This window comes from Diadema antillarum, unplaced genomic scaffold, assembly GCF_040938485.1.
Source record: "Diadema antillarum isolate AM-2024a unplaced genomic scaffold, OU_Dant_1.0 seq00000693_RagTag, whole genome shotgun sequence".
In the NCBI taxonomy this organism is placed as follows: Eukaryota; Metazoa; Echinodermata; class Echinoidea; order Diadematoida; family Diadematidae; genus Diadema; species Diadema antillarum.
Genome location: NW_027271598.1, coordinates 468,565 through 493,827, shown reverse-complemented (window position 1 = coordinate 493,827; position 25,263 = coordinate 468,565). Strand labels below are relative to the sequence as shown.

Here is a 25,263-nt window from a genome sequence, read left to right as displayed (position 1 = left end):
TATTATCATACGGCAGACTTACTGATTTGTTTGCATTAAAAAAAAAGAAATGACCAGGCTGCTTTATTTTAGCCATTACAAAATTCAGACTAGTTGAACTGCCGTTGAAATTGCCAATTCTCAATATTGAAGCAAGTGGATAAGTCGTTCACTAGTATAACTTAAGTGTAAATAAGTTGTGCAAAATAACAGAATAGGAAATTTAAAGTCTCAAAATGAATGACAAATATACTTTTTATTTATGATGTATTTTTATAGATCGGGATCTTACAAAGTGACATGCTGTCTCCTAAATATGAACCGCATTTAAGTTCAGTTTTGGACAGAATTCCTTGGACATGTATATTGATAATATAATCTGCTATGACATATAAGATATGTTTTGTGAACTAGAAGTATACAGAACTGTATAGGTTTTTTTTTTTCGTTACTATAAAGCGGTTGCATTTGAAGTACAGTGTGTATATAATTACACTGCAGATGTTCAAAAAAAAAAATCCGTATTTCGTGTTTAACTTGCAATATGTAGCGAAGAGAAGTATGATCTATTGAGAAAATTATTTATATGAAAGCAAAATACCTATATTTAGATTCTATTTATCTATTATAAAGTGTCCCTGTTTTATTGCGTTTCATTCTGACATTGTCATAATTTGTCGAGAACATTTGTTATCAGACTATTAAAGTCAATCAAGTAGACATGCCCTAAGACGTGTATTGACTTGGAGTTTTAATGATAAGGGCAAACAACTTTCAATTCATGGTTAAGCTGAAATCCAAATCATTATTTTTTTCTTCACTCTACATCAGATATCATTGAGTAGTGTATAAAGGGAAGCAGTAAATGAGTTTCCATACAAAAACCAACGAAACAAAAACCTTTGGAAGCTAAAAACCTCTTTAAGTCCAATGAAACTGCTTTGCCAAGTTTTATTTTCAACAACATGTTCGGAATATAAAAAAAAAAAAAAAAACAGGAAAAATAACAGCAGGAAACGTGTTCTAATTAAAACATTCTGGTGTCTGTTGCCTGTAAGAATATTCCGATTCATGTTTTGTTTTTTAATTTCTAATTCAAACGAACAGTGTAACATATAGACATACTAACAGTATATAGTTTATATGTAGCGACATAGATTCAATGCAATATCAAAATGAAGAAAAACATGTAAACAGAAATTCAGCGTTGAAATTGTTATATCCTTGTCATAAAAAACAACAACAGAATGATGTTAGACTGTCAATTCTATACACATCCGCGACATACTTGACAAAACAACAACAGCAACCAAAACACACACACACACACACACACACACCACAAAAAAAAAAAAACCCGGGAAAAACCCCTTAACAAACGAGAAATGACAACAGAAAAACAGATTATCGTCACGTATTGCATTCACGTTAGATCTTTGTGCGTACATGTTTATGACGCTCTGCTTATCTAAATGTGTATTCTTTATGTTAACACTCAAGATTTTACCAACAGACACTGATGGAAATGCACACTGCCACGACTGGAGTAGACAGAGCAGTATTTTTCATTTTTTATTTTAATTTGTTAAAAAGAACCACTTTACAATTCATCTAATCATGTTGAAATAATACAGTGCATACTACTAGTATTCTAAAATAAATTGAAATTAACTTTGAATGGACAAGACATTCAAAAACAAAATAAAAGAGATCGGTCCTAATAAAAAGTGTTTGGCACCTTTCATTAAGATTGCTCTCTTTCATTAAGATTGCTCCGTTTTCGATATCTCAGCCATTTGAAAACACATTTTCATCAAACATTCAATCACTTTTGAAATTATATGCTCTATCGTATTTCATCGAAGTATGAAAGTGAAAGCATAGATTTGGTTGAGACCTAATTTCAGGATTGTGATCCTTTTGTCATTTTTCATCTGACAAAAGGATTACAATCCTGAAATTAGGTCTCAAACAAATCTATGCTTTCACTTTCATACTTCGATATTGTGATACAAGTACTCATTTTATTGTCGAATAAAAGTAGAGAGAAGTTCTTCGTCAGAGTACCTAAAATTATGATATACTAGATATGTAGCTAGACTATACTAGTCGATGATACCACGCTAATTCATTAAGTTTATCTTTTATGAAGATTTTCATTTTATTTTGTGTATGTCTGTGGGGGTACGTTTGATATTTGGTCACTCAGGCGAATAATTACTCGTCTTTTGCATAAAAGCATAAAGTTAATGTCATGTCTCTCAGTGTTTACGTTTAAATGCATCGCCTGCACATTCAGCAGGACTTTACACAAGCGTACGTGCTTAACTTGCAATTTGTAAGTGCGACTGTATTTGTATATAGATTCTAATTTGGACGCAATTTCAGCTGAACGAAGGATACAAAGTGGACATAACTTTAAATTATATGGAGAGCATGCAAGTACACTTGTCTTGTATGTTTATGACGTACGTATACTGCATTGTGCGTGGCGGGGAAATATCCCTGCACTGTAGACTCCCGTAACCGAACAATTAACAATAAGGAAAAAAATCATAGAGCCCATAATTTGGCGAACCGGATTTTTATTCCATTGTATACGGAATTTGGTTACATGTATAACCGTGTTCGTGATATTACCAAGTAAACGGGAATGCACTGTACCGCCATAGCGATATTTCTAGTTTGAAACTATTTTTGAACACTCATTATGCCTATAATTGAATGCCCATTTTTATGCCTCCGCAACGAAGTGGCCGGAGGCATTATGTTTTCGGGTCGTCCGTCCGTCCGTCCGTCCGTCCGTCCGTACGTCCGTACGTCCGTCCGTACGTCCGTCCGTCCCGTTTTGTTTTTGTCGATATCTCAAGAACCATGTGGTGGTTTTACATCAAACTTGGTATGAGGGTATATCCTTAGGGGATAATACTTTGTGTGGATTTTAGGGTCACAGGGTCAAAGGTCAAAGGTCACAGGTTATTTTGTGAAAAAAAATTGAAATTTCATGTTTTTCTCCATATCTTACAAATGGTTCAAGGTATCTTCATGGAACTTAGTATATATGCTTGTACCGATGGGCAGTGATTATCTAGGGAAGTTGGGGGTCATGGGTCAAAGGTCAGGGGTCAAAGGTCAAGGTCAACTCCTCAAAATATTACCACTTTCCTTAAAATGCAATATGCCTGAAGGTTTTTTGTTTTTTTTTTAACTTGATGTATGGCATGTATTACCCAATATACATTTTGGGGGAAGTTTCTTGCCAAAAGGTCAAAGGTCAAAAGGTAAAGGTCAAGTGGAAGTGCTAAATTGCACTTTTTCCTCCATATCTTGAAAGTAACTCAAGGTATCATCATGAAACTTACATATTTATGCATGTTCAACCTAACAGTGATTCTCTTTGGAACTGTGAGGTCAAAGGTCAAAGGCCAGGTTTAGATAATGCTATTTTCCCATTTGATACTGAAATTATACTTTTTCTCAATACCTTCAAAATTACTCAATGCATAGACTTATAAAAGGGTCAAAAGTCAAGTAAAAATCATCAGTTCCCCCAAATACCTGCACTCTGACATTTTAATCATTCATCCAATTGAACCTAGTTCTAGGAAAGTGAACATTCAGCACATTTGTGTCAAACCTGTCATTTTAATATTTTGCCAATTGTGTGAAACTGTCATCACACATTGTCAAGACATTGTACTATAGACCTATTAGGAGAACCATGCATTATGGCGGAGGCATATCAGTAGCCGTAGCGATATATCTAGTTTGACAACAATCGAAACACTCTCGGGCTAGCAAATACATGTTGCATTAGGATGCTGGCAAAAATACTACGAGAAGGGCAGAAGTAGTAGATAACTTGGTACATCAGCGCGATAGAAAACAGATTCTCTCGCTAAGAGAATCCGCCGACTGCAGACACGTAACCCTATACTCTGTCTAGAAGCGCGTAGATTCCATCGCAACGTCATTACGTTCGTTCATTCCTATGTTATCCTCCTTATCGTCGAAGCTAGCGTTGACTGCCCCTCGTTCCATGCCCACAACTCCTCCGTGATGGCCGGTCTCTGGTGTGATCTCGTCCTTTGGAGGCCCAGTCTTTTCTCTTCTCTTCTCTGACTTATCGTGAGTGTTGCTGAATCAGGTAGAGCAAGGAGAAATGAGTGGGTCATTTTATTAATGCATTTTGGATAATTATTATATATGATATATTATATATCTTTTTTAATCCTCTCGGGACACGTATAGCAATTTCTGGGGATGGCAGGGAAACACCCTGTATGATGATACAACCGCTGCCTTATTGTATTATTATTATTATTGTTATTCTCATTATTATCATTTCTAATATTATTGCTATTGTTGCTGTTATTAGGTGATCCGAGAATCCTCTCGGATCACCTATTGTAACTGTACGGATTCTTTCTTTCTTTATTTCTTTATTTCTGGACAAAAGTTGTGCAGAGGTTAGCTCAGAAAGTGCATTGCCTATGAATGTCAAACTTATACCATATATGTATCGTGTCCCAAAGACGACAGATCTAGTAAAATCACTGTGATCAGTCGACCGTGACGTCATTATGACGTCATATGAAAACACATTTTTATTCATATCTCATTAATGGAATGGAATTTTTCAATGAAATTTACGTCACATAGAGTTCAAGTCAAGGGCATCCTACTCATATTCTCAAAATTTATATTTATTCTTAAAACGTGCGCGTACGGGCGCGTTGAAATATTTGTATGCTCCAATCGAGCTCAAATTTTTTTTTGCACACGTTTCAGACCATTTGGAGCATTTTTTGAAAAATTGAAAAAAATCGGACGGACGCGTACGCGCGCGCGCATATACGCATGCACAGCTCATATGCAATAAAAATTTCCCGTTTTATCACACTTATCGGATGTCTGAAATGTCAAGGAATATTTCTACCAAGTTTCAAGTCAATCCGACTCAATAATGACGTCATACGGGCCCGTCAAAGTTGAAATTCCGCCTGCGCGTCAATGGCGATATACAGTGCAACTATGCCGAAAAAACCGCCATTTTAATCCCGATTTTACTCGTCAGGATGGACGGTGACCCCCCATATTCTTTACATATTTTGAAAGCTGATGAGTTGTACATTTCATTTCATGGGCTGGCAATACTGAAAAAAAATGATTGAAAGATATCAAATTTCTTAATAAAGTAAAAAAAGTAAATTTTCAAAATGACGTCACCAAATTTCAAGTTCACTCGAGCGTATCTCACTTATCCTTCGCCGATTTTCACCCAAATTTCAGTATGTTGTAGCTTATTTAATAGTCTTTCATTAACGTGTAACATAATTTTAATTTGAAGACGGCATCACTTCTCAAAACTGGAGTGAAAGTAACCTTTTCAAATTTGACCAGTTTACGTGTTATCTCTATCGGAGTGCAGTTTTTCTGGAAATGAAAATTGACATGACTATCTTTATCGAGCACTAGCTCACGTATGCTTCTGTGAATTTCTCCCAGATTTTAATATGTTGTAGCTGAGACTTTGCGCTATCGTAGAAACACCCTTTGTTGTTTCATACGATGTCAGGATCACGTCAAAAAACTTGCTTGAAATTAAAGCTTATCTTCGATGTATTGAAATATTTCTTTCTTTCTGCAACTTTCTTTGCAAAAACTCAAGAAAAACCCTATCACCATATTTTGCACATGTTTAGTACATGTCACGTAAATTATTTCATAATATAACAACTATTTGAACACACGCCATCTTGGGTATGTAAATCAGGGTCAAAGGTCATAAATGTTTCATCCTGTATCTTGGTGAATACATGTTTTATCTTTCCCATATTTTGCACACATAAAGACCATGTTACAAGGATCATTTCACAAACTAACCACTTTTTGCTCAGATGCCATCTTGTCTGTGCAAAGTGGGGTCAAAGGTCATATGTACTTTTTCTTTATCTTCGTTATGACGTGTTATATCTATGGGAGGGAATTTTTCTAGATGTGAAAATTGATATGATTGTCTTTATCGAGCACTAGCTCACTTACCATTCAGTGAATTTCTCCCAGATTTTAATATGTTGTAGCTGAGACTGCGCGCTATCGCCAGTGGGTCCTTTGTTTTTCATACGGTGTCGCGATCACGTCAAAAACGTGGTTGAAGTTAAAGCTTATCTTCGATGTATTGAGATATTTCTTTCTTTCTGCAACTTTCTTTGCAATAACTAAAAAAGAACATACCCTATCCCCCCATATTTTGCACATATTAAGTTCATGTCACGTACATTATTTCATAAAATAACAACTACTTGATCGAACACCATCTTGGGTAGGTAAATTAGGATCAAAGGTCATAAATGTTTCATCCTGTATCTTGGTGAATACATATTTTCCATATTTTGAACACACAAAGACCATGTCACAAGGATCATTTCAAAAAATAACCACTTTTTGCTCAGATGCCATCTTGGCTGTGTAAAGTGGGGTCAATGGACAAATATACTTCATTCAGTATCTTCGTTATAGTGTATACGGAATGTGGTACCTGAGATGGCAGACCTGACTCCCTTTTCTAAATGAGAATCCAAACATCACACGGCTAATGTCCATAAACACAGATGAAACCTGTATGGTCATGCCTATTGGGATCAGGACTCAAATCATTGATTTTTGAAAAATCGGATCACCTAATTTGTCAGTGTTGATAAATTCCAAGTCTAGTTATTATTATTATTGTTATTATCATTATCATCATTATTATATAATTGCTATGATGATGACAATCATCACAATTATTCTGTTGGGGAGGGGGGGGGGGGTTAACGAGAAGAGTTAGATTTGAACTCGAAAATGATTCGTTTCCGAATGCAACCCATGTTAATGCGAGAGCGACGTACCATCCAAAGTTCTCCCCTTCTTCTATGGTCTCTGGAAGTTTCTTGCCGCGGGCTTCAGGGAAGACCAGAGATAGCAGTCCCGCTATGACAGTTACACTGCCAAAGACGACCAAGGGCAGTGGAGTCCAGAATTTATCCAGTGTCAAAATGAGAGGAGCGACGATGCTTGCCACACGAGAGAACATCGAGCAGGTTCCTAGAGCTGCACTCCTAATAAAACACAACACAAAGTAAAAGAAAAAGGAAATTAAAAAAAAAAAACCCTTCAAAATAAAATCATCAAAATGAAAACTAAAATATATTTAAACATACGTTAAAATCAAAACATAGATATCAACCTGTTCATTCGATTTCTGTTTAATCTCATAGAATTAACAAAATGTGAATGTGGATCTTTGCAGAAATGGCTGCAGCTTTATAATTCAAATTGTATCTCCATACCTACACAACACATAACGCATACGTATTTGGGCGTAATAATGACACTATTAGTACATGCTATTTGCGGCGGGCGCGAGCCAGTCATTATTAACATTATGCATCCGCAATACGTGTGGATGCTCGGGTGCTGCACCACATCTATTGAATGGCGGGTGTTCTCTCAGATCAGATCGGTCATAATAGGAGCTTTAATAAACGGTCTCACCTTATCTCAGTTGGATACAGCTCACATGTGTAAAGGTACAGGATGGTAAAGGAGGCCGAGATTCCAAACTTGCCTATCATCGCAACAGTAGTGAGAATGGCACCAGGTGCTGCACATGGGATGACGTTAAAATAAAAATTGTTCGTTTTTGTTCCTATAGTTTATTTTACCTTTTATCATACATTGTAAAAAGTCTCAACAAAAATCACTTTCATTTATTTAGAACCACAGATACAGACCCTAAATACCGAAAATTGGCCAAAGAAAAAAATCGTAATACTGTGTAGTTAGACAAGCCGATCACAGTTGGTTTTTTTTTTTTTGTTTTGTGTTTTTGTGTGTGTGTTATATGCCAAACAAATGTTAGCATCTAAAAGCACTTGGGTGACTAGGACCGAAGATAGGCCTTTTCATTTACCTACGTTAATATACATTGACCCAATTCCATCAGAAATTACGGCTCTTTGCATGTATGTTTTATAATTTTGTATTTTGTTATCTACTTTTCAGGCCAAAAAAGCAAAAAAAAAAAAAAAAAAAAAAAAAAAAACCCAACAACAATCAAACAAACAAACATACATACAAACAGACAAACTATTTTATAATATGAGAGACACTACGTGCCTGCATTCATCGATGTACAACTTGTAGGCCTATTGAGAGAGAAATGTCAACGGAAAGTGTACATAAATGATTCGGCTGTAAAACGTAATAAAGAGCTGATTCCATTTCATTAAAGCTTAATGTGTGGCTAGGTTATTGGAGCCTGCACTCACGTTTAAATGTCGTACATAAGCAAGCCACGCCCCCTAGCAGTAGACAGGAACACAGGCTAAGTCGTCGGCCAATGATCTCAATGGCGAAAATGGAAATTATGTAAGCTGGAATCTCGACGCCTCCAGATATAGCAAAGGCTATGTAATCGTTGACGCCGAGGTTTGAGCTGTTTAGCGATAGTCCGTGGTAAACCATGGCATTTAACCATCCTGGATAAAAGGCAGATGATTTAATCTGTGCAGTTATCGCAATTTAGTGCAAAGTGCTTTCATGTAATTCGAAATGGCAGATACAGTCAGACCGCAGCACCCGATAATTAATTCGCTCATCAAATTCAACTCGTATGCAAGCCCCCTCGAGGCTTGCATACCTAATGAGCTGCGGAAGGGGATTTTGTCCTTGGGCTTTCGGCAGCAAAAATACACCTTATATTCACAAATTTGGTATCAAATTCAAGGAAAATATGTAAGCTATCGTCACATGTTACTCAAATTATTGTAAATGAAAAATTTCATAGCGTAATTTGAGCTTGAAAAATGATGAAAAAGTAATTCGTGTAGTAGGCCTACACGTTCAAGACGTCAAAAGAATACCAAATTCACCTTGAGTCTCGATGAAAATGCAGTATTCGGTAGTCCATCTCTTAATCTTTGTATCTATGTAAATATCTTAACAATTTGTTGCTTAATCCGGTCAGGAACCAGTAAAATATACATCGATGTCAGTGCTGGTCAGCTTGAAAACGTGCAATATCAAGAGTAAGCTCTCTCATTGGACAGCGCTTGCTTTCAGCGCTTGCATTACGTCATTACGATGATACGGTTTGATCCGTTTCATGCCACTTGCGTGCATAGCGCATGCTTGCATACAGGCACGCGTGTAGTTCAAGCCAAGTTCAGGGCTGAATGCAAGCACTGTCCAATGAGAGAGCTCTTTCGCGCCACTTACTGTACACTTTGTGTGGAGCATACTTCCGGCTTAAGAGTGAATTTTACAGACATTTCAAAACGGAAAAATCAGTATAAATCTTGCTTGCGTCTCCTCGACTCAAATATATGATGAGCATCTAAGTTTCTTCTCTACGAAAAAGCCAAAATCAGAAACAACAGTTTCTTAATCCGGTCAGGAACCAAAAACGAACTTCAGTCGACAAAATCTTCCGTGAAAAGCAGGTAATATTTACACAAATTCAACTGATAATATCGTCATGATAAAAACCGATAGTATGCGCAAATTTGATATAACAATAAAGATCAAAGTCTAGAGAACAATTCACCGTGACTTTTAGCCATGATGAATGTATGTACAAGTAGCTACACTGTGAAAACCATAGCCCTGTCACACTCTCGCCAAATCTCGCACGTACGAGACAAAGTATGGTAGGTGTTCAACACACCGACCGTGTCTATAGAAACCGACCGCGCTCTAAATTATTATGGCATTGCGCGTACAGAAAGAAAATGTACGCATGGGGACTACGCGCAACGGTGTTCGATTCTTCACTGGGCTACGCTACCGAGTGAAATGAGGCGAAAACAAATAAGTATTCCCTTTAAATTCCTGAAATTTAGCAAAATCGAATAAGATCTATCTTGTAACTACATATAACTCGGCCTACCTTTGCTGACTCATTATAGATGTAGAGTATCCTTCAGTAATAAATTTGACGATTTTGACCGCAAAATTGTCATTATGCCGCTTTCTCAAACTCCGCCGCTTGTACGATCGTGCACACACGTTACACGTACACATGACATAATTGTTTTGTCGCCCGCTACGACCGTACGAGTTGAGGCAGAAACGGGAAATGAATGTGAAAGAACAAACCGACTCATCTAATTCATTTCAATTACGATGAAAAGTTTCCTAATGAACATCAATTCAAATTCATCAAACAGTCCTTCAAAAGTGACATCGAAGGATTCAAAATATATTCAAATATTATTGGGGAAAAAATGACGGCTGGAAAAAAAAAAACCAGCAGCTTGTCGAAAAAACACATTTTTAGTGCGCTTCATACGTATTGTCAGGGTGGTCGGTTTGAATGTACAGGGCAACTGAGTGCGGAAAAAACGACACCCCACGCGTTCGAAGCCGCCATCTAGAGCGCGTACCTCAGATCGCATTTTCAGTTCGCGCTTATGAATCCAAAGTATTTTCTCCACACGTGAGTACAATTTCAGGCAAACTGTAAGATTTTTTACGTTTCCGTTAGGTGGTTGGTGTGATGAACACCCAACCATACCTTTCGAACGCAGAAATCGTCAACAAGAGTGCTGAATAAATCTTGCCGGATCGGCTCATTTGCATACGTGCTGCGATCTGACTGGATACAACGATTTTCATGCCATGGTGCGTGATTGAGGTATAGGATAGATAATCATGATGCTTACTGAGCTTCCTTTAAACTGGCAAATTAACTTTTTGTTCATTCTCGGTGCACATATTCGAACTCGTGTATTTGACTCATCTGGGAATATACTTGTTATTTCGTCAGAGAATCATTGTTCCATCGAATATTATAAGCAACGAGACAGAATGCTAGGTTCCAAAGGTTATCGAATCATCTTATTATCATAATTGCAATTGCGTATCAACGTTTAACCTCTTCAGAAAGTATCTTACATTAATTTCAGAAATGCTCTTACGCTGTAGACGCAATAATGTATAATGTCAGAGTAGTCAGTGAATGGAAACAAACCTGTCTAAAGACCTTTTTTATTTTGTTTATTCTTGCAAACACTTTTAACACGTTCTTGTTGAATTCCCAAATCGGCATAGTCTTAAAGACCACCCGGTTTGCGTAGGGAATTTGAAACAAACTAAAATTATTATGTGCCATTATCAAGCAAAACAGCAGCATCTTAAGAAAAAAAAAAACAACTGTAATTTGTTCCAAACTTTTGTTCATATAATCGTTGCCGGCCTGCAGGAATGCATGAAAATCAATTTAATAATCTTTATAACATCTACGTTTTTCGAGTAATTTACATCTTTCCTACAAATAATCGTGAATTTAGAACGGCCGTAAATGCGTAACAAAAAAAAAAAAAAAAAATCATGCTTTTTTAATTACATTTACGGAAATTGAAAGGAAAATATAGAATTAAGGAATGAAAAGAAGATAAAGCAACTAACATAAGCAAAAAACAAAACAAAACAAAACAAAGACAAAAACAGGTATAACTAAAATTAACTAATGATACACCTATGAGGCTTCTTGAGTAATTTTCAAAGTAAGTCTAATAGCTATATCTTTTGTTCCCCACATTGATTATGATTACATTATGACTTGAACTGTTGTTTTCGAACTAATAATAATGAAATGAAATGAATCAGTGATGTCTTGAGCTTAGAGCAGAATAACTCGTTATAAAGTGAAATTGTTGTGGTATGATGATTCATGACATATTTATACGCAGAGCCTACGAAACTGATACCATAGGATTATTCCCACAATTACCGATCAATGGAACAGACAGTAATAATTGTCACATATAAAGGTACAATCCATTTTCATAGGAATAATGCGTAATCATGGCAAATTTCGACTTGATACATGGAAACATTAATATTTCTACGTGCTTTCTGCAGGACAGCATAAAGCTGGTATATATTAATTTTCATGAATTGTGGAGGCAACCTAACGAGCACAAGATGCTTTCAGGGCTACTGGCTCTCGTAAAAAAACACTTTCATGTGTTTTTGTGTTTTAGCTTGCCGAATAAATGGCATAATTGACCTCAATCGATTGATCAAATCAATCAATCCATCAATCAAAAAATCAAATAATACATATCAACAAATAGCATCAGAATCACCTTGCATTTTTTCTCTACCGCCTTAACAAATGTAACATAAACATTGTTGTATCATCACGAGTGATATTTTGGAATGCATATTCAAATTCTAGTTAAATGAATATACAAGGGGCTCGGTGCAACATTATAGGCACCGTGCTAACCCACAAAATAGTCGTTTTGAGATAATCGCTGTTGAATGTTTGGAAAGTCCATACATTGTACATTTATTAAACATGAATGCATGCATTTTTTTAAAACCATTTTATTGGTTGAATTCAAATATGATATTTTCACGGAGGTTAGAGTGAAGGGTAAGGATTATGAAAATGCATGTAACTCATTTTTGACAAAAGAGTGGGTTAGCGCTATATTGCACCGACCCCCTCAATTGTTAAAAATGATGCTATTTTCATTATCATAAAAACACACACACACACAAAAAAAAAACAAAACTGGAAGATCATTAAAGGGTGTGTACAGTTGTGGTCGAGGTGTAGGTTTAGCTTTTAACGTTTTGCGAGATATTCAGAAACCACTCTATGAGATGTCAAAAAGCATGCAGTTCTAGGGGGTATCAAAAGTTTATTCGATGAAAATCGATTTTGAAATGAATGAAATATCCAAAAACAAGGTGAAACAAAGAGATCCTAATAAAGTCGGGGCATGTCGCCTTTTATTATTAGCACTTTTTTTTTGATATCTCAGCCATTTGATAACCAATTTTCATCAAATAAACGTTGAATCCTTCTTAAAGTTACATAATCTTTCATATTTCATAAGAGGCTTTTCATTATCTCACTTAGGAATGTTCAAAACATGAATCCCTACCTCAACCAGTACTGTACAGTCCCTTTAAGTGCCGATGACTTTATTTCCTGTCCTCCCACAGCTAGGAAAAAAAAACACCCGAGTACGCTTGTAAGAACATACTTAACTGAAAAGACATGCTAAAAAAAAAAAAAAAAAAAAAAAAAAATGGAGAGTAATATTCTCACTGAATAGGAACGTTCTATACTCACTAGTTGAAAATTATGTTAAGTGACCGGATGCGCATTCTCGGTGTCCGGAATATGTCTATACCGGTCTTTCGTCTCTCCTTTTGGGAAGCCTCCTAAGAAACAACAATTAACATATATAAAACGTAAAACAACACAGTTTAACATATATTATGAAAAGGTGGTGCTTGTTAATTAAACGGGCTCCGTACGTGTGTGTGTCCGTGTGTCCGTCCGTGTGTCCGTCCGTCCGTCCGTCCGTCCGTCCGTCCGTGTGTCCGTGTGTGCGTCCGTGTGTGATCAAAATCTTCAATTTGCTACTTCTCTGTCATTTATGAGCCAATTTTGATTCTGTTTGCTTTATATGATAGCACTACATGGGAGCTTTGAAACTTCTACACAGAATTTCAGTCGTGACCTTTGACCTTGACCTTTGACCTATATTGTACATTTTGCTACAAAATGCTACTCCTTCGCCATTTCTAACCCGATTTCGATTCCGTTTGCTTTATGTGATGGCACTAGGTGAGGGCTTCAAAACTTCTACACAGAATTTTGACCTTTGACTTCTTTGACCTTTGACCTTGATTTTTTGACCTATATTGTACATTTTGCTACAAAATGCTACTCCTTCGCCATTTCTAACCCGATTTCGATTCCGTTTGCTTTATGTGATGGCACTAGGTGAGGGCTTCAAAACTTCTACACAGAATTTTGACCTTTGACTTCTTTGACCTTTGACCTTGATTTTTGACCTATATTGTACATTTTGCTACGAAATGCTACTCCTTCGCCATTTTTAACCCGATTTCGATTCCATTTGCTTTATATGATGGCACTAGTTGAGGGCTTCAAAACTTCTACACAGAATTTTGACCTTTGACTTCTTTGACCTTTGACCTTGATTTTTGACCTATATTGTGCATTTTGCTACAGAATGCTACTCCTGCGCCATTTCTAACCCGATTTCGATTCCGTTTGCTTTATGTGATAGCACTAGGTGAGGGCTTCAAAACTTCTACACAGAATTTTGACCTTTGTCTTCTTTGACCTTTGACCTTGATTTTTGACCTATATTGTACATTGGCTACAAAATGCTACTCCTTCGCCATTTCTAACCCAATTTCGATTCCATTTGCTTTATGTGATGGCACTAGGTGAGGGCTTCAAAACTTCTACACAGAATTTTGACCTTTGTTACTGGATATACCAAAGGATTTGTTTTCGTCTTCTTTTGCATAACATTATTTTTATAACACTCAACGTTGACATCTACAGTATTAATGTTTACACTTTATAGACGAATAATTGTCTGTGCAAGAGATATAATGTAACACGTTCATTATCTTAGATGTTATAAGGTTCATCACAGAATGATGAAAATGGTACTGGATTCTGTTATACGGTTTGACGGTCCTGGGGAAGATTTTTGTTTTCTTTCTGTAATGCTCCTCTCTATAAAGCTGTTAGAATAAATGCATGATTGAGGTTTGAAGTCAAGTAATATGAAAATCATGTTTGTGCACACTAGTGCAAGAGATGGCTAATGCAGGTGAACGTACTTTCCAATGGAGGAGTGACGGTACATTATGCGTATAACAGGCAATGGATAGGCATGATATTTTGGCACTATGATCCTGGGGAGATGTTTCCTGATTTCAAAACGAAGGACTCGAGTTCGAATCCTGACAAGGTTATTGTTCATATTATTGGACGATTTTTTTTTCCCCAACCACAGTGCTGTCCCTTTCCACGCATGTGTACAGGGTAAATGGGTATAGGCCCTATCTGGCAGTATGTGCGTGGTAACTGTAATTACAGGGTGAAAAAAAGCAGTACAGAGAGGCAACCATTTAAGGATTTAAAAAATGCCACAGCTGAGACGATGTTTTCTTTTTTTGGGAAGGGGGGGGGGGGGGTGGGGTGTTATGAAAAAAAAAACTACATTCACATGGCCAACTACACCTCGGGTGTTGGGGTTATGAATTAGCCATTCAATCACAGCTATCACTATTAAAGTATTTTGGAAAACAAACGAGAACGAAGGTACTAATGTTGATCTCACTGAACATAACTACGATCTCTACTTACCGATTCCTTGATAAATTCTTGACTGAATATGGGTCTTGGAATTGACTTGTGGTTCACTTCAGCAACCTTTAACAGAATCTTTTCCGCATCTTCGTACTTTTTCTGAGACATGAGCCAGCGCACAGACTCAGGAATAAAACTGTATAGAATCATTATGTAGATGCATATCATATATCTTATATTTGAAAGGGAGCTCGAAAGCGGTAGTTTTGAAATTAGCAGGAAATAGGTGATATAATATGCTATTCTGCTGAGACAACATGTAGAGCTTATTAACGTCATAGAAAATAGATATTGTAATCGAAAGGTATAATACAGACAACAGAAACTGCGTTGAGAGGTATAGTTTTTATTTGTTTTTGTTTGTATTTATCACTAAAGCTGACTGTCTTAAGTTTTAAAAAGATCTAGCTTCAGTGGACTCGTTAACTCATTTTCATAAAATCGTTAGAAGGATTCACGTCAATATCGAAATCAGGATGTATTTCCGTAAAATTACCATGCATTTTTCTGTCGTGTCTTAAAAGAGACTAGATGAAAAATGATCAAATGAAAATTAAAACAGACCACTGGTCTAGATATCAAAAATGTATCCATAGAGATGCATACTATATGACAGCACTGCTGGCAATTAACAGAGTGGACTATTCCTGAAAACGACAGTCGAATCGCTCACATTGATTATCAGTTTGGATAATCAGATCGTCACACAGTAAAGAGACCGTGATGAATGAAAAGGAGTGGGTATTTAAGTGGGAACTACAGCAAATTTGATCACAACTCTGCATACTTACAATATTGCTACAATGGATAAGGCGATTGGAGCTGATGTCACCAGTTGCAGCGTTTTCCAATCACGGAAGAGGAAGGCAATTAGGGCAAGGAACATGTACCCTAGGGCATACGGGATACCAAAGGCAATTCCAACTATGTTCCGCTTCAGAGGGCCAACGAACTCAGTTGCTGTAAGAGGGTAAAGAATGGAGGAAGAATATCATTTTAATACCATCACGTAATTATGAAAAATCAAAGTATTTGAAAAAAGCAATATGAAAAATGACGTAGGAATTATAAAATGATAAAAATACAGACGGTCCAGATCATGGATGACTTACTATCATATAAATATCAGCGGTAGCCCGGGGCTACCTGAATTTTCAACATGGCTCTAGTACATACATATATATGTATGTTACCGTGCACCACAAAAAAAAAAAAAGGTCGCACACAGTGATCTTGTGTGAGGACTGAAAATAGGTGAAATGGGTCAACCTAACCAATCTTGATTTTTTCATATTTTTTTTTGAAAGAGCAAGTCCTTTTCTGTATTATATTAAAGTTTGGGATCATAAAACAAACAGGAACTTGTGTTTTCAGCAGTTTTTCTCGAACACTTTTTGGTGGAATAGTGTGATTAGTTGTTTGTCATAGAACCCTCTTCCGGTTTCTCAAAAAACCCTGTCCAATCACTTCACTTTCAACTCCAATAACATTAGAGAGAATAAAGCTACTGCATTGAAAGTTGGTATTAATCATGTACAGAATGTGCTGATGACGTATGCTTAATTTCAGTTTAATCTAATACATTGTAATCCCTTATTTGTTGTTGCTCCGGTGGTCAACATCCTGTTTTTTGTTCAATTCATCCCACAGTTAGCATAGCTTGGTAAAAATTAAGCGCTTGAATACACCCTGTACTTCAGAGCCTGTTTTCTCAGTTCACACTTTCCAGAGTGTGTCCTTTCTTTCCAATATCAAGATAGGTTAAGAGAGTCCTTTTGAATCAAGTTATACATCATTTTAAAGCTTAGAGTCTGCTCTTTCAGATTGTACTCTTAACTCAAAACCATGATTGGCGACTTGTTTGTTTTCTGATGCAAGGTCACACACATATATATATATATATATATATATATATATATATATTTATGTATATACTAGTATATATATAGATTGTTTTTTTTTTTTTTTTTGGGGGGGAGGGGCGATCGGGCACTTCTAGAATTTCGGGCAACTGCATTGCGTTTTCGATCCACCAAATTTCAGATTTAAGTATTTCAGTGATCCGAATGGGCCATCGGAGGAAGGCATCAATGGCGATCCATGATATCATATTTTCATAAGAAGTGCATAATTATGCTCATAAATGACGAATAAGTAAAACATTTGAGAGATCGTGATCGTTATATCAATCATGTCTGACATACAAATCTTGCCCTTATTGTACTTGCCATAATCATTAACGAATGTATTAGATGTCCTTGAATATGAACGTCTATTCATATCAGGAAAAATGAGGGTGTTGTTTTTTTTTTTCTTGCACCTTTGTTTGTTTGTTAGTTAGTTTTTTTTATTACCTAAGACGTAAGCAATGATGTAGGAACCGATTGCTGCCACACCCTGGAAGAATCGTAGCACGGAATAAACTACCCAAGACGGAGAGATGGTAGTGAGAGCACCGAAGGCTAGTTGCAAGATTAAACTCGCAATGAGTGTCCACCGTCGCCTAAGGCTAACCGGATGTAAAGAAACCGATAAAGCTGCCTATGGAACTAATTTCATAACGATGAGCAACACATGGTTGCAAATAATGGTTACAGCTCGTTATTTCGAAGGTTCGTTATTCCGAAGGTTCTTTAGTCCGATGGTTCGTTATTCTGAAGGTTCGGTATTCCGAAGATTCGTTATTCCGAAGGTTCTTTAATTCGAAAATGAAATAAGGTTCGTTATTTAGAAGGTTCGTTAATCCAAAAATGAAACAAACTCGTTATTCCTAAGGTTCGTTACGGACCCTGTATCATTTTGGCTAAACGAGCCTTCGGAATAGCGAACCCTATTTCATTTTCGGACTAACGAACCTTCGGACTAACGAACCTTCGGAATAACGAACAACACCCAAATAATTTGTTTTCTAATTTCTCTGTCTCTGTCTGTCTGTCTAAATATCTTTAATCAGATTAATAGATTGTAAGTTTCTATGCATACGTACAATCATGAATATAAACATATCGATTACACAAAATCTTTATGTTTATGAATTATAATAAGAAAAAAAAAACCTTAAAACCTATCTGTTTAAGATAATATTTATGTTTATGGAACTAAACCTTATTAATGCAGTTATGCATGTCGGATGTATTGCAAAGTCTGTCCTTTTATGTACGTAAAAGAAATAGTTATTTTAGAATAATGCATTGTGTTTGGTAAATTGCAATTCTTGTTGTTATATTTATATTATGATACAATTTGTAAAGCGCATTGAACTTCTTTTCAAGTCTAAAATGCTCTATATAAGAATTTGCTATTATTATTATTGATATTCTTATCAATGTCAACGTTATCAATATCATTTAAAACATATGTGCATTGAAGCTTGTCTATCGAGATATGTATAACGGGGAATACGGTCTCTGTACACAGGTGTCTGTTTTAAAGTTAAAAAGTATAAGAAGGTGGAGTTGAACAAAATTCATGGGAAGAAAGAATGCCTTGATATACATTTACTTACAAGTCAGCGAGCAATCCGAATATGAATGATCCGGCCAAACAGCCGCCATAGAAAACTGATTGAGTTACGTCGGGTAAGTCTTCCTTCCCGCATACCAGGTTAAACTGACAGGAGAAAGAAACGCCATACTTTACAAAAAGAGTTAAACACATATCATTCGATTAATGAAGTTTATTGTAGTTAACTGAATCATTTAGTTAAGCTGAATAACTTACCCCACTCGATCGTTGTGTTTAGGAAAATTCTTGTAAAGGTTACCTTTTTAGTGTGTATATTGTGTTCTTATATGTGACCCTGCACCACACACAAACAAAAACCCCAACAAACAAACAAACAAACAAAAAATCGCCAGATATGGATTTATAGTTTCATAGGACAGATTCTGAAAGAGAAAACTCTAAGCTTTCAATTAATGATGTATAACTCAATTCAGATGGACTCCCCTAACCTGTCTAAATACTGGAAAGAAAGCACACACTCTGGAAAAATGTGAACCGAGAAAAGAGGTTCTGCAGTACAGAGCCTATTCAAGCGCTTATTTTTTACCAAGCCGTGCTAGATGTGCGATGAAAGGGACAAAACGAAGGATTTAAACCACCTGAGCAACGACAATGAAGGGATTATCAGATTAAACTAAAATTGAGCATGTTTCATTAACACATTCTGTCCATCATTAATGCCAATTTTCAAAGCAGTACCATTACCCTTTAAAAGTGATTAAACTTGAGATTGAGCAGAGTGCTACCGATTTCAAGAAATGAAAATGGACCTCTACAACATACCTGATCATTCTACTCTCCTCAAAAAGGGTTGTGGAAAAACTGCTGAAAACACAATTTGTCATTTATGTTATGATCCCAAATTAAAGCATAATGTAGAAGAAGGATATTTCTTTTAGAAAATATGAGAAAAAATCAATATTGACTGAATTGACCCATTTCACCTTTTTTTGACCTCTCACGTAAAATCAAGGGGTGCGACTTTTTATTTGTTTTGTGATGCACGGTCACATTATTACTGAACTGGAACTGCAAACATCCTCAACGATTAAGACACTATAGAATTTGAAAGGATTATAAATATTGAAATCAAACAGAACTAATAATCAGTAATCATGAAATTACAACAGCATCTTTTAAAACTTGATCTTGATTACAAATTCAGTAGTTATGCTACCATAAAAGAAATGTGAAATTAGGGTGAGAGGGGAAAAATAAGAAAAAAAAATAAAGATGGACTGAGACCAATAATTGGGCCACACTTTTTTATCATTTACAGTGCATTTCCTTAGAGAGTTTTTTCTTTGTTTCCTCTTTTGTCTGTTTGTATGAGAAGAGACAAGTAGATGCATCAAAACGACTCTTATCTACTGTCCTTGGTCAATTGAAAAAAAAAAATTAAACGAATAAATCTTAAAGTATCTCTCATCAGAGAAATGAGTTAATATAATTTCTACCTTTCTCCCTCCCCCCCCCCAAAAAAAAAGGGGGGGGGGGCAAAAAAAACCAACCTCACTAACAATGGAGGACTTGTATAATGATATATCATAGATCCATCCTTCGTCGCATGAGATGACGTCACCCAGTCCAGTGCTGTAGTTTGATGGAGAGAGTCCGGGCCAAAAATCGACCCCTGACGTGTTGTACTTGCGGCATTGCATGTACACAAGGTCGCCGTCAGAAGTTACGTTGAACGGGATGCTGGCGTTGCGCTTTGCCTCTTCTTCTTCTTCTTCTTCTGATTAAGTCTGCCTCCTTCAATAGACTGAAGATTCTTGCAGACTCTCCACAGAGCTCACCGGAGAGGTCAACTTCACTGCAGTCATAATCATCCCAGTCTGGTACCTTTATAGATTATTAGCGAAATAGTGCATACAGTCAAGCAAACAATCTATTTTGAAGTGTATTGTGCAGAACATTTTTTTTTTAATTTTCAGGACGAACGCAGATGTCAAATAAAAAAAGAAAAGAAAAACACGAGGAAACATAGCCATTTGATTTTTATTTTTTTTTTGATTGTGTGAAAACCTCCCAATCTTTGTTTTTCTTACAAATTTATCGTTAAAAGAAGAAAAAAAAACAGTTTTGTACAATAAATGTGACCGTGCACCACAAAACGAACAAAAAGTCGGACACACTGATTTTTTGTGAGGTTTGAAAATAGGTGAAATGGGTCAACCGAGCTGATGTTGACTTTTTCATATTTTCTGAAAGGCAAGTCTTCTACATTATGCTAACATTTGGGATCATAAAACAGGCAGGAAAGTGTGGTGTTTAGCCGTTTTTCTTGAGCACTATTTGGCAGAATAGTGTGATTAAGTGTGTCTTTAGAGTCCCTTTTTCGTTTCTTGAAAACCTTGTACACCCTCTTCTCTTTCAAGTCCTATAACTTTTGAAAGGATAGGGCTACTGCTTTGAAAGTTGGCATTACTTAAGGACAGAATGTGTTAATAAGGCATGATAAATTTGAATTTAATCTGATAATCCCTTCATTGTTGTTACTCCAGTAGTTTACATCCTGTTTTTGTCCCATTCATTGCACACCTAGCACGGCGTGGTAAAGATTAAGCGCTTGAGTAGACACTGTACTTCAGAGCCTCTTTTCTCAGTTCACACCTTTCCTGAGTGTGTGCCTTCTGTCCAATATTTAGATAGGTTAGGAGAGTCCATTTGATTTGAGTTATACATCATTTTAAAGCTAAAAGTCGACTTTTTTAGAATATGCTCTTAAGTAAAATAAGTTTCATGTCTGGCGACTTATTTTTTGTTTTGTGGTGCAGGGTCACAAATAGTCTTTTAAGCAGATGCTAGCAATTCCATTGCCAAATTTACCAACGTTGTTGAAGGTTGTATCTAAGGTGGGACCCAATTTTCAATATGTCGCGGCGGAAATTATGTATTACAATTAATCCTAAAAAGCCCAAAGGGGGGGGGGGGGGGGGCACATTGCGCACTCCAACCAGATTTTCATTCGCCATTCCTTCGTCCTTAATCCAATTTTAACCAAATTGATGACTTTTCCTAAAATCTTATTCCAAACATTTTGATATATAATTTAGCTATATGTGATGATGCTGGTTGCCATGGCAACCATAAACTGACAACCGTGTCAGTCAGATTTTTCGTATTTTTCTGTTCCAATTCCAATTAACAATAATTTAATGTATGAAATGGGCGTTTCTTGGCTGAAATTTGCTGACGAAGCAAAATGTGAAGATATTATTGCCCTGAAATATTTTTGCTATTATTTCCTTTGTTTTTCTGTGACAATGGCATAAAACAATAGATATAAAAGAGATACTTGAAAATAATTGAATTTTCCAAAGATTGCTGTTCTATTTTGTGCCATTTTGATTCCCTCACCCAAGTTATACCTCTAATGTCATTTTTTATCACATTATCAATCTGCAAACTTAAAATTTCAGTTTTATGGGAATATGAAATATGCTATAAAGTATGCATGAACCTATCCCTAACAATACATCACAGGTCTCATAATGTATTTCTTTATCCGTTATGAATATCGCCCCCCATGTGGTGACCTTCAAAAAATTTCAACCATAGCAAATAGTGAGCTTTGACTTGCACATCATTTGTGGCAAATATGAAAAATATTGGTCTATGATAACATATATATACTGGGGATAAAGAAATTATACAGAAAAATCATGTTTTTAGCATATGTCGTATGTTTTTCCCTCTATGGGTGACCTTGAAAACATTAAAGTATGCAGTCATGTAGAATATGAATTGCTCTACCCATGTGCCAAATATGACGACGAAACATCAAACAGTAACAAAGTTATATCGGGGGGCACAATGTGCCCACAAGGTGCCCCCCCCCCCCCTCCTGAGCCTGGGAAGGGCCAAAAAAGCTTGGGCTTTATAGGGTTTAGAATGGAGATCTTCAAGTATACAATGGGTAAGAACATTAAACAGATAATATAATAGTTTCAGTTGTATTTCAAGTAAAAAGTTGATTCCAGCTTTTATGATAGTACCGCTTTGTTAAAATCAAGTAGACTTTGTATGGTTTTTTATATTTTCTACGTGCTTTATTTGGTGAATACCGCGCATAAAATTGTTGAGATATTCACAAACAAAGTAGTCTCAATTAGATGTGGCTCCCATCTTTTAATAGGACCACTAATAACTGTTTTTTAAACTATATTTAAGGCATTTCAAAATCGATTTTCATGAAATAAACTTCAAATTCCTTTGAAAACTGTATGCTTTATCATATTTCATATAAAGTAACTTCTAATCATCTCCCCCCCAAAAGATAATAATAGATATATGAATAAAAGAATAAGCCCAATTTCAGCCTTAATTGCATCATGCCTGTAATCTTAACCGGGATATTAAAAAAAAATAAAAACTATGTCAATTAATGCCTTTGAGAGTGTGTGTAAAATGCCTCATAGTTTTACGCAAAAAGAGATAAGCTTTCTCATATCAATTTTCATAGCCATTTGCTATCTTTGTTTTTTACACGTATATATATATATATATATATATGTATATATATCATAATGATATATATATATATGTGTGTATATATATCAAAATGATATATATATATATGTATATATATATATATATATATATTATATATAGCATATTATGTGATAAGGCCAATTCAATTTCCCCAAAACAACAGCAAAACACTCTCTTACAAAAACTATCAAAAGAATTCATCATACATATTTCGAAGCCGTTAAAGTTTGACTATTTGACTATGAAAAATAAACATTGGGACTCTTAAGCAATTACTTGACAAAAACGCGAACTTTGATGTTTGTTCTATTTCAGGGCAACGTCTTTATACTTGATGTGGACTCAATAGGGCACCTGTAAAACGTTCAAGCATTAACCTTTTATCAACTAGTGTTATAACTTTCTTTCTCTCTCTCTCTCTCTCTCTCTCTCTCTTTCTGGACCGAGGGAATACCTGGTTTCAGCCACGACTGTCAAACATCACACAGATTTAAATTTTTCTTTGTACCCTCACCCCCGCAGGATAAATCATGCATTGTTATAATTTTTTCTTCACTTCATAATAACGAAAAGTGAAGTTCTGTCTGAATAAAGCGATTAAAAAGATACGAAAAGGCAAAAACAATTTCACGTCAAATGAGAAAATATCCAATCTATGCAGCAACGCCTACAGAAAACTCAGGTATACTAGTCTTCTAAAATTATCTAATTACATATCACCGTGCGTATGACGTTATAAAACATGCTGAAACGTGGGCACGTGTGTAAAAAAGGGGGCATCTTTGATTTAAAGTAGAATATTGCCTGCATTTATTCTAGGTATGATATCATACGTGACTGTTATCTTCATAATTGTTATATCACAACAATTCTAGGTCAACATATACATTTGCCTTCGTTTGAACCAAACAATCAATGAACGCCAATGTTATTCTGATGAAATTAATATTCCGTCATCAATCAAAAAGAAGGCTGTAAAATTCGTTATTGCCCGGACATGGAATAAAATGATATAACAATAGTAATATAGAGAATTTTACAAAATATTATGTAGCATTTGTGGGTATACCTTCTGAGTATCTTGAGGATAATATCTTACCCTCCCCATCTCTCCCTTTACCAGAAGGAATTACTTTGAGTATACTCTTTCGTTATGCCATCTGAGAAAATTGGAATACCATGCTCCATTAACTAAGTTTATTTATCATTCGTTTAATTCTCTATTTTTCATTGACTTCGGATTACACTGTTACCTGACTTGTAAGAAAGTTTTAGAGAGTTTTTAATAAAAAGGCAGTAGCATAACTTTTCTGCACCCACACATACACAGACACACATACATTCACTAAAGCATAGAAATCACATACTTTGCATGCATGCATTGTTAGATTCTCATCCAACTTTGACTGCATTCTCGTATTATCATAGGTCCTATTTTACGCCCGGGTTATACTTCCCCTCAATATGGCGTTGTCGTAATGGTGGCACGGAAGAAAGATGAGAAGGTGACGTTCACCTTTTCAACGATTTTTTTTAAAACAAATTTTAATTCCTGTATTTCAAGCTTCCATATTTGATATCACTCGACCTACCGCACACCAGTGATCCATCGAGACGTTTAGAAACACTGATATCACGAACGACCAAGAGTTCAAGAAACTGACGGTGCAGACGAGAGTGAATACGCGCCATTGGTAGGGCCCCATTTCTCCGATCTCCTTCAAGATGTCGTCGAAGCTCTTCATTGTGATACCACTGATTCCTTCCTTTTCAAAAAGAATGCTAAAATCACGTTGATTTTCGAAGTCGAACTATCGTTCTTACCACAAAAGTGCAATAGCCTCGGCAGATTGTGACGGCACTTTTACTAACAATGGTTATGATGGAACCACCGCAATGCAGTAGTCTTTGAACGTTCTAGGTATATTGCCGTCACGTCACGAAGGGAAGTTTTATAGTCAGAATAGAACAACAAACCAGTTTAGTCTAAAACAGGTGGATAAACATGCATCATGATATAATGATAAGACTTTTATAATATCTGTTCAGTCTTCGGGTTGATTGAGGGATACACC

General features: G+C 36.1%; 1 protein-coding gene across 1 annotated transcript; it reads right to left on the bottom strand.

Annotated features, from left to right (window-relative positions):
- Positions 1-3,921: 3,921 nt before the first annotated feature.
- On the bottom strand, positions 3,922-24,933 carry LOC139737430 (organic cation transporter protein-like). Its single transcript, XM_071648106.1, has 12 exons — positions 24,781-24,933; positions 20,491-20,536; positions 20,203-20,426; positions 18,693-18,796; positions 17,542-17,696; positions 15,979-16,147; positions 15,185-15,323; positions 13,120-13,209; positions 8,295-8,502; positions 7,519-7,627; positions 6,873-7,082; positions 3,922-4,117 (listed from the first exon to the last, which is right to left on the bottom strand). The coding sequence occupies exons 1-12, from the start codon at positions 24,931-24,933 to the stop codon at positions 3,922-3,924; spliced, it is 1,803 nt and encodes a 600-aa protein (XP_071504207.1).
- Positions 24,934-25,263: the final 330 nt, after the last annotated feature.

Coding starts and splice junctions, on each gene's coding strand:
- LOC139737430 (XM_071648106.1), bottom strand. CDS start 24,933: ATGAAGAGCTTCGACGACATCTTGAAGGAGATCGGAGAAATGGGGCCC. Junction 18,797..20,202: donor AGTCCTCCATTGTTAGTGAG/GTTGGTTTTTTT, acceptor TTCTCCTGTCAG/TTTAACCTGGTATGCGGGAA. Junction 7,083..7,518: donor CTGTATCCAACTGAGATAAG/GTGAGACCGTTT, acceptor GTGTTTTATTAG/GAGTGCAGCTCTAGGAACCT.